Source organism: Loxodonta africana, chromosome 22 (assembly GCF_030014295.1).
Source record: "Loxodonta africana isolate mLoxAfr1 chromosome 22, mLoxAfr1.hap2, whole genome shotgun sequence".
In the NCBI taxonomy this organism is placed as follows: Eukaryota; Metazoa; Chordata; class Mammalia; order Proboscidea; family Elephantidae; genus Loxodonta; species Loxodonta africana.
The window spans coordinates 60,171,355-60,181,773 of record NC_087363.1 but is presented as its reverse complement, the minus strand read 5'-3'; the positions used below and the strand labels follow the sequence as shown (position 1 = coordinate 60,181,773).

Genomic DNA, 10,419 nt, shown 5'->3' with positions numbered 1-10,419 from the left:
AACTAAGATAGCCATGCATACAGTATATTTGTGTGCAATACAGGTTGTCTCCGTAAATACTATATTGTGATAGAACACAACATATTCTAGCTTTATTTTATGGTCTGTGCTTCGAGTGCTCAGCTGTATTTAACTTTTGGTTATCGGAATTCCTTGACCTGGGTAATTGGTTTCAAGGTCAAAAACATGCAAAGAAAAAATATCAAGATGTCATGAATTTACTGTGTCGTCTTTAATGCATTTGCATGTTTGTATAATTGGATGTTTAAAAATTAATGAAAGGTTGGTCATTAACTGATAGGCTATGATTTAGGATGATTGAAGACAGAAAATTATGGTTTATATTTATGCTACCTTTGAAATTGCCAAAGGGCTGTAAAGTCTCAAATAATGCTAGGTATATGTTAGGGCAGGGCTTAGCATCTTCATCTAGCATCTTCTGGATGAAGGAAGCAAGGCATATACCGTATTTTTACACAGATAATGCGCACCATCAACATTCCTTTGCCAGCTGCACCCTCCCCCACAAGGTATTTTTGTAAAGGCAGTATGCTAATCTTTTTTTGTTGTTTTTAATACCTTGGCAGGGGGAGGGGGAAGGGTATGGTTGGAAAACAAAGTAGAAGGTGTGCATTATTTACATAAAAATATATGGTAGAGGGTATGTTACTCACTGATACACTGGTGAACCACGTGGACAGGATAGGGTGGTGAGGATGGTAAAGGACTCACTTACCAGGTTCTAGATCAGCAGTTCTCAAAATTGTGATCAGAGAGCCCTGGGGCCCTCTAAGACCCTTTTAGGGGCTTTCCTAGCTCAAAACTATTTTCATAATAATACTAAGATGTTGTTTGCCTTTTTCACTCTTATCTCACAAGCATACGGTGGAGTTTTCCAAAGGCAACATGACCTCTTAAGATGTCATTGTTCTGACAGCTATTGAGATGTGTGCTTGTATATAATCTTGTGTTTTAAGCATTTCTCACTTTTAATTTCTCATATGGCAAACATTGATTAATGCACACAAACAATACATTTTAAGAGTATAAAAGTTTGAGACAAAAAAATGTTTGAGAACTTCTGTTCTAGATACTTTGTGAAGCCCTTTAGAGGCATGATCTCCTTCACTGCTGAGACTACCCTATGAAACAGACCCTGTTATCATCCCCATTGTGCACAGGAAGAGACAAGGTCTGGAAAAGTTAACTGACTTGCAGAAGGTCACATAGGGAGTGAGGGACAAAGTCAGAAGTTTAGCCTGGGTTTCAAGTTCTTAACTGCTCCTCTGACTGCTGACAGTCTCTCAGAGAAGCAGTAGGAATCACCTGGATTTTGACACTTAATTCTCAGAGCAGGAACTTCTACTCTGAACCTGGACCACAAATCCCCAACCCCCTCCAGGAATGTCAATATGAGGACTATCCTTGTGGACAGTTGTAAAGCAAAGGGCACATTCCAGTGGCTTATGGGCTGAACCCAGCACACAGATGTATTTGATTTGGCTTGTACCATGTGAAAAATAGAACAATTCCATGTCAGTTTTTTAAACTGGGAGAGTTCACTTAAAAAGGAAGTTCAGATTGCTGGGTACCCTCAAAATAATGGAAGTTCTGTCTAGACTGGGCTTATATTCCCACATGGCCAGAATCAACTGCAGCTTATATCAGCTATTCCTTTTAGACGAGAAACATGTTTTCCAGTTTTCCACAGACCTCACCACTCCCTATTACCTGCCCCCAGCTCACGTGCTTCATTTACATTACCTGTTTGAGATGTTTGGGTTTGAGACAGTTGGCAATGTTCTGTCTACTGCAGAGTGTTTATAGGCCATCTGCTCTCAACCTACTTGAAAACTAAAAAGATAGTGACAGTAAAAGAGCAAAAATACATCCTGTTCTGCTTACCCAAACCAGCATGTAGTGAAGACCTCCCTGACAACGCCAACTAGAGAGTGAGTTGCAGCTTACCTTCCTAAAGCATAAAATTCTGATTCATTAAAGAATAAGCATCTGCCAATGAATTAACATTTATTTTTAAATGTGTAGCCCTTCTTTTTTTAAGTGTAATAGTGAAATAAGCACATTACACCCATTGCCCTCATTTTATGTTTATTTTAGTAATGTCTATTGTCCTCATCATTATCGTGTCTGGACCCTTTATGAAACTTAAAATGTCTCTGTGAGCCTCTTTGTGCATGTTAGATCAGTCACTGGAAACAATCTGAGGGTGTCAACCTAAGGGGCTTCATTATCCTAGGCATTTAGACAAAATTATTGAATTTCAAATCTTTATGGTTAAAATGTCTTGCCATTTCAGCAGAGAATATTAAGTCTTTATCATAATTTTATATATTTGTTTGCTTTCTTTTTCTCTTGCCTTACCCCCCAGACTATAAACCCCCATCAAGGTGGTGATCCTATCTGCTTATTTACAATGTATAGTAATTACAGTAGGTAATTACAAATGAATGAATATATAAAGCACCAGATTATGATAACTTTTTTTAAATTTTTATTGTGCTTTAAGTGATAGTTTACAAATCAAGTCAGTCTCTCATACAAAAATTTATATACACCTTGCTATATACTCCTAATTGTTCTCCCCCTAATGAGACAGCACACTCCATCCCTCCACTCTCTTTTTTTTCTGACCCCCTCTGCCCTCTCATCTCCCCTCCAGACAGGAGATGGCAACATAGTCTCATGTGTCTACTCAATCCAAGAAGCTCATTCTTCACCAGCGTCATTGTCTATCCCATTGTCCAGTCCAATCCCTGTCCAAAGAGTTGGCTTTGGGAATGGTTCCTGTCTTGGGCTAACAGAAGGTCTGGGGACCATGACCTCTGGGGTCCTTCTAGTCTCAGTCAGACCATTAAGTCTGGTCTTTTTACGAGAATTTGGGGTCTGCATCCCACTGCTCCCTTGGGTGCTCTGTTGTGTTCCCTGTCAGGACAGTCATCGCTTGTAGCTGGGCACCATGTGGTACTTCTGGTCTCAGGCTGATGTAGTCTCTGATTTATGTGGCCCTTTCTGTCTCTTGGGCTCATACTTACTTTGTGTCTTTGGTGTTCTTCATTCTCCTTTGCTCCAGGTGGGTTGAGACCAATTGATGCATCTTAGATGGCCACTTGCTAGCGTTTAAGACCCCAGATGCAACTCTCCAAAATTGGATGCAGAATGTTTTCTTAATAGATTTTATTATGCCAATTAACTTAGATGTCTCCTGATGTATGATAACTCTTAATTCTCTAGTCCTTCTGATATATTGAGATTTTCAGTGATATTTTCCATGTTTTCTAATTTGAGGGTTAAATTGGAGACACATTTCTTTCTTATTTTCCACCTAAATATACATCCATTCCTCTGTGTGTGTGTATACATATATATATGCATATCTATATTTACACTCACATATGTGTGTGTGTATATTTGTGTGTGCGTGTATATATATATATATATATATTCCCATTCTGTTTAGAATGGTTCCCCTCTTCCTGATGCGAGGTACATAAGGAAGTTACATATCCATCCACCAGAGAATAAGATATATATTGAGACCAGGATGCGAGATGAGGCTGTTGAACTTGAAAGCTCAGCAGAGAGACTCCTCCATACTTAAAGAGGTCTTCCTGCAGTCAGAAGTGGCAGTCTTCGGCCATTAGAAAAGTCTCATATGTAATGGTAGCTTTTAGGCTATGTCTCCTCCAAAGGGGGCATCCAGCTCTTAACCTATTGCTGAAAGAGAAATACCATTGTCTATTAATACTACTGGAACTAAAGATGAATAGTGAATTGGCCTTGATCTGACAGTGAGTTTGACTTTGATAGCTCATCACTTTAAAAGGTTCTTTTATATTTATGAAAAAAAGCATGACGTCAAGCCAGGGGACAAAATTGATATCAATATTTAAGACTGAACTCGTAGGGCTTCAAAAAAATAAAAAAACTCTTGTGTGAGCTGGTTTTTTTTTTTTTTTTAACATGCATAACTAATTAGCTTAGGTTATTATAAGCAGGGCTGCTGTGATAAAGTTTCCGGTGGTGTCTCGGGATACCTTGTTTATAGTGCCTTCTCTGTGCCAGTCAGTCTTCGCGTTGGAATTACAGAAAGAGAGGGAGTGAATAATCTGTCGTTTCTCATTGGACTGGGGCCACCTAAAACGTTGTTATGCTGGAAATGCTAGAATATAATCACTATCAGGTGAGCTTTATTCTTATTCAGCCTCTGAAATACGGTGCAATAAATTGAGGAGTTCACCTTCCTGTATGTTTGGAATAGACATACTGTTTTCAGTAAGTAGAAGTCTATTATTGTAATGCTGTTTATTGTTTGATGCCATGAGAAGTCAGTCAGTGTAGTTCTGAACAAAGTGAGGTGTTTTTTCTTCCCCCAGTATATAGCTGTGCTCTCTCCATCAGTCTCTGTTAATAGCTCATAAGATTAAATTGTGTTTCTTAAGAAAAAGTTACCTTTAAACAGGATGGCTTTGATTTGAAAAGATATCTTTGGAAAAAGAAGCATTTCTAATTGTGTAATAATGTTTTTAAGAAAGGCGGACAGATATCCTGGTGGTTTGTTTGGTCTCAGACCTTTTAAAACACACACAGGTGAGTGTTGTGTGTTTGAAAGAGGCAGCTTAATGTGGAAAGTGCTTTTTGTGCTGAGTTCCTTCTTAGTTAAAATGTTGAATAATCATGTCCAAATGAAAGTGGGAGGAATTAATCCATAGCTAGTTAATTTAATCATCAGAATGTTTATTTTCGACAACCGTTTTACAGTTGGTTCTTGAGGAGGCTTTAAAAAAAAACAGAAAGCTGTTCTGTATGCCAGAGAAAGTGAAATGAATTGAGTTAGGCTCCTTCTTCTAAGTTGTTGTTTTGATCTTATAAACCCTTTCATGTGGGTTGGGAAATTTTTGCCCTCTAGATAGTTGCAAACTTTGCATGACTAGGCATGGGAAGAAGGGCACAGGGTTTTGAAGAAATGGACAGTTAATTCACAGGGAAATAGGACAAAGTGTCACCCCAAATCCTGAGAGTTGGACTTTAACAGTAGTATCAAAATGCATTAGCACCGTCCCTGGTACGTAACAGGGGCTTAATCATTTATTTTGTTGGCGGCTTGGTCAGTCTCATGTTTGTGCCTGATAGAGAGCTGTGGAAGGCTAAAAAATAACAACACTGTCTCTCTTCTCTCCCTGGCTGTGTTCAGGTGCAGACCCACCTTGAAAACCCCACCAAGTACCACATACAGCAAGCCCAAAGGCAGCAGGTAAAGCAGTACCTTTCTACCACTTTAGCAAATAAACATGCCAACCAAGTCCTGAGCTTGCCATGTCCAAACCAGCCTGGCGATCATGTCATGCCACCTGTGCCCGGGAGCAGCGCACCCAACAGCCCCATGGCTATGCTTACACTTAACTCCAACTGTGAAAAAGAGGTAATTCATGTCTCCTCTCCTCTCCTGTTTTCTTAAACTAAATGACTGTCTGTTGAATATTATTCCCACACTTTACCAGTGACTGTGTAGTTTATCCTCATGGCCACCTTCGCTGGCCTTTGTCTCGGATTTGCCAACATGGCCGCCCTCAGCTTCTTGTCGACGCCTCTGGGTTGTTGGGGACATGGCAGTAAAGGGAAGCCTGGCCCATTCCTGGTGGAACATGGGGCGAGGATGCTTTCTTTCTCAACTCGCTTCTCCTTCATTAGCTGAATGCTCTCTTGTCTTCAATGCCTTTCAGTTTACGAAGCAGTGAAAATGCAGAGAGAGGAGAAGGGAAGGTGGAAAGGGAAAAGCAAAAATAGAAAAGGTGTGGGGCAGGCGGTTAGAAGTTCTGCTGGTTGTGAATGTCTGCAATATTATTTTTATTTCTCCCTGAGTTGGGGGGGACAAAAAAAAAAACAGCACAGAAAGTACATGGATGGATTCGAATAATGTAGCAGATGAGAATTTAACAGAAACGCAAAGATTTAGTTCAGTTTCATAATAAAATTGCCGCTGCCCCTTGAATCTGCCTTTTTTTAAAGGCTGGATTAGAGATGAGACACAAACGTACCTTCAAGCTAAGTTGTTGTCTCAAAATTTGGAGCCAGAAAATACCTGGGAGGAGACTCGTGGTTTAATGCCTGTTATTTCCAAATTATGAGATGCTGCGTCTCGTTTTAATGGAATTCTGTGTCCTCTGAAATATTTGTGATTTCAGAGGTGACTTCTAAAGTTTGGTTGATTTTTCATTTCTGGAGTGACTCAGTCTTTTTCCCTGTGTCCAAACCAACCACCATGTTTTTCCCTGTCCATGTTTCATTGGTCGAGCTGAGTTGGTGGAAGTTCTTCATTCACTATGTGTTCTGTCGGTCCCATTCCACTTTATTTGAAAGCTTAGTTCATCTTGTTGCTGTGCTGTCAGCCTCGTGTGAGATGTCATTGAAAAATAACTTGCAAACCCAAGTCATGGGCTGTTTTTGCATGTGTTTTTTTGCAGGGATTTTATAAGTTTGAAGAGCAAAACAGGGTGGAGAGCGAGTGCCCGAGTATGAACACACATTCGAGAGCATCGTGCATGCAGGTATTGAATGACTCAGCAGCCCAAGGATGTAACACTTTGTAATGAGAATCTATATTTGCTACTGGTCACACCTTCCTGATGACTTAAGAGGTTTTTTTTTCCCCCCATTGATTTTTTTTTTTAAATAGAGAAGACTGCGAACAGGGCCATTTTCTTCATACTGTCTCATGATTAAATAATTACTAGGAAAATTAAACTTAAGATGCATTTTTCCTATAAGTTGCATAAGTCATGATAAAGTGCTTGGAATACATATTTTAAATAAATGAAGTATAAAATGCTGTACTTCTTTGAAATACTATCATCGAGGCATGCTGTGCAGGTTTGCGGGGCAGCAGAATTCCTAGGATATAAGTAAAACCAAGAGGAGCGTTTTTGTGATGGGTATATTGTTTTCTAAAACGGAATCTCATAGAGCATATATTTTGAAACTTCTTTTAGTTTAATAATATTTCTTGGACATTTTCTCAAGTCGTTAAAGATCCCCCTATAATATCCCATTGATGAGTATATAAGGTAGGCCACACCCATTTACTAATATATTTATGTATTAAGAATGTGTGTGTATCTGAGACAGAGACAGGAGTGATAAGTAACAAAAATTTTCTTTTTTTCCCTGTATTTCCTATCAACTTACATTACTTTTGCCATAAGAGAAAAAAAAAAGTTTTAAAAATTCTGTCACACCAAGCCCACTAACTTTATTCCACTAAAAATAAAAATATTTCCAACAAAACAGTGTTTACAAGTCCCCTGGCTCATTTGCCTGTTTCCTCACTCAATTAGAAAATGATCTCCTCTTAGCAAGTAAAATCAACGTACCTAGAAATGGAAACTAATAAACAAGAGTTTCTAGCAGTGATTCACAGCTTGCCTCCAGTTACTGTTCTAAGGAATCACTTAGAAAGATCGTTTATTGAGTATTTACTACGTTGCTGGCACTGTGAGCCCTTCACATGCCGTATCCTGAAATCTTCACAAGACTCTAATACGGCAGTAAGTATTATTAACTCCCACTTCACAGATAAGCAAACTGAGACACTCCAGAAGGTTAGATGCTTTGCCTCTTTAGAAAGTGGGAACACCAGGAGTCTGTCCCAAGCCCCATGGCTTCAGAGCCTGTCCTCTTTAGTGGAACTGGCAAGGGGCCACAGGAGTGTCCCTCTGAGTTCTGAAATTTCATTGTGTGCTTATGAACACCGTCAAGACCTAAGCTTGAGTGCGCAGACACACACACACACACCACACACACCGCCAAGTAGCTCAACTACATTAGGTGTTTACGAAAAAGTGTTTTCACAGCCTTGTCTTTGCAACTGCTGCAATGCACATGTAATCATCGTTGTTTATTATCGTAACTGATGTTTTGGTACTTCAGGAATAGAATTGATCTAGTGGGAACGTCAGCCCCAGGACTATAATGATAACCTCGTCCTGGTGTACTCCTTGGGGACCACCCGGTACACTGGCAGTCGTACAAGGAGAAACTTAGTTTACGAGTCACTGTAACATCAGCACAGGGCTAGCCACTGGCCTGGGAGCCACTATGCCCCACACACTCCCGTGGGAGCAAAGGGCTGAATTACCGTCTGCATTTTCCTGCTCCAAGGACTCATGGGAAGCAGATGGGGCAGTGTTTAGAGAAAAAAAGGAGACAGCTAACTTCCAAGAAGAACAGTTTCCTAGTTCATCTTTTCTGTTTAGGGCAAGCAGTTTAGCATAGTAGTTGAGAGCAAGGGTTCAAACTGTGGCTCTGACTCTTCTTCTATGGGTGACTTGGGCAGGTTGCTGTGTCTCTTTGTGTAGCATTTATCTCATCTGGAAAATTGTACAAGTAAGAGTACCTACCCTGGTAGGTTATAGTCAGGGTAAATAGCTTCCCCCATGAAAAGCCCTGAGTGCAGTGCCCGGCAGCTGGCAAGCACTCACTGAACGTTGGCTGTAAATGTCATTCTCATCACCTACTGGTGTTAATGGTCCTCAATAATATTCTTGCTTCGGGATGAAGAGGAAAGTTATTTCTTAGAATCTCACTATAGCGCATTATTGCTTTGAGTAAAAAAGGGCCGTGGATTTCTTTTGTTGTTGTTGTTTTTGAGTTGCTTTGCATAGTTTTTGCTCACTTCCATCTCTCTCTCACTGCCCTTTTTTCTTGCAGATGGATGATGTAATCGATGACATCATTAGCCTAGAATCAAGTTACAATGAAGAAATCCTGGGCTTGATGGAGCCTGCCTTGCAAATGGCAAACACGGTATTGAGGGCTTTTTTTTTTTTTTTTTTTTAAAGAAAATCTTAAAATATTTCCAGTGTTCCCCCACTTTTCCTTGGCTTATAGCTTAGCTTTGCTACTAATTCACTGAGGAATTTATTGTTAATAAAATGGAACATTCTCAGGACCTTGACACCAGAAATTAAGAATTTCTCATGAGTATGTCAGTGAACTCATTTTAAAGGTTTATGTTCCCCTCAGTCCAAGTCTACTTGCAGTAGGACTTTAGGCCCATCAGTTCTCCCTGACATCTAATGCCCAATGTAGTACACAGCAGCCAAGGGAAGGCCTATTGATTGTACTATTTACAGTGGTGTTCTAGTTAGTCTGAAAAAAAATAATGCCATTATCACGGGTGATAGAGAGACATTGGGGTTACCCTTCTTCAAATGTATTCCAGTTTTAGTTAATAAACCAGTGGTCATATTTGCTCTTGTATGTTACCACTCAGTTCTCTCTATAATTTGGAGGCTGGTCTATATTGTTTATTTTGATTGACTCTTTATGTTTGTGTGGCATGTTATTGTTTTACCAAAGTCTCTCTTATTGTAGATCTCATGTGGTCCTTGATAATCCTCTGAGTCAAGTTGGCCTGGTATTGTTGTGCTCAGTTTTAGGATTAGGAAAGGATAGATAGTCTTGCCGAAGATTACATTGTCAGAGCCAGGACTGCTCAGTAAGTCTTGAATACCTAGTCCACTCTTTTTCTTTTTTCTCTGAGCACAATGTCCTGAGACTATCATAGTCTTTAATAACCAGTGTTTAAAAGACCAATATCCATTAATAAATTTCCTTGACCAGGGTACAAGAAAAACCAAACCCAATGACATCAAGTCAATGCTGACTCATAGCAACCCTACCGGACAGAGTAGAACTGCCCCATAGGATTTCCAAGGAGCAGCTGGTGGATTTGAACTGCTGACCTTTTGGTTAGCAGCCGTAACATTTTATCACTGTGCCACCAGGGCTCCAGGGAGTAAGACAGTGCTTACTTGTTTACATCAATATCTTTTGTAAACCTAGTTTTTATTAGTATTTTCTTTTTCCCCCACCTTCATCCAGTTAGGTTCATTTACTTACAGTCTTGAAGGGTGAGGACTCTCCTTGAAATGTCAAAGCTTCTTCTAGGATCTTTAGCTTTTGTCTCCTTCCTACCCATTTAAACTAACCCCTGATTTTGGAAGAACTACAGGCTCTGCCACTCTGAAAAGTCTTTCCATTCCAAACTCTCCCTACCCTCTTTGAGCCCTTGGTTAGCTTCCTTGGAACCCCTTCTGCATCCAACTCTGTGCGTCCCCCAAGGCCAGCTACACTTGTCAGCAGTCAAAATCCTAGGATGAACATGAGCAAAACACGTGGGGGAGCTTGCACTAGGGAATTTATAAATATACCCAAAGACGTGAATGTATTTACAATGTGTTCACTCACCAGTAGCACTAATTACCAATGGCCCAGTCCTCTGGAAAGAACTTTGCTTTGAGAGTGGTCATTTTGTCAAGGGTGCCAGATGGGTACCTGCACACATGCAGGAAGATTGTAGAATTGACATGATCTTATAAAGTCATTGCTTTTTATTTATTT

At 40.0% G+C, this 10,419-nt stretch overlaps 1 protein-coding gene across 2 annotated transcripts in view; it reads left to right on the top strand.

Annotated features, from left to right (window-relative positions):
• The window catches only part of MITF (melanocyte inducing transcription factor), a 281,453-nt gene that overhangs the window by 236,711 nt on the left and 34,323 nt on the right, over positions 1-10,419 (top strand). For both annotated transcript variants that reach the window (XM_010590059.3, XM_010590058.3), the window contains exons 3-5: positions 5,213-5,440; positions 6,483-6,566; positions 8,725-8,820. In XM_010590059.3, coding sequence (XP_010588361.1) covers positions 5,213-5,440; positions 6,483-6,566; positions 8,725-8,820 — 408 coding nt within the window. The remainder of the gene's footprint in view (positions 1-5,212; positions 5,441-6,482; positions 6,567-8,724; positions 8,821-10,419) is intronic.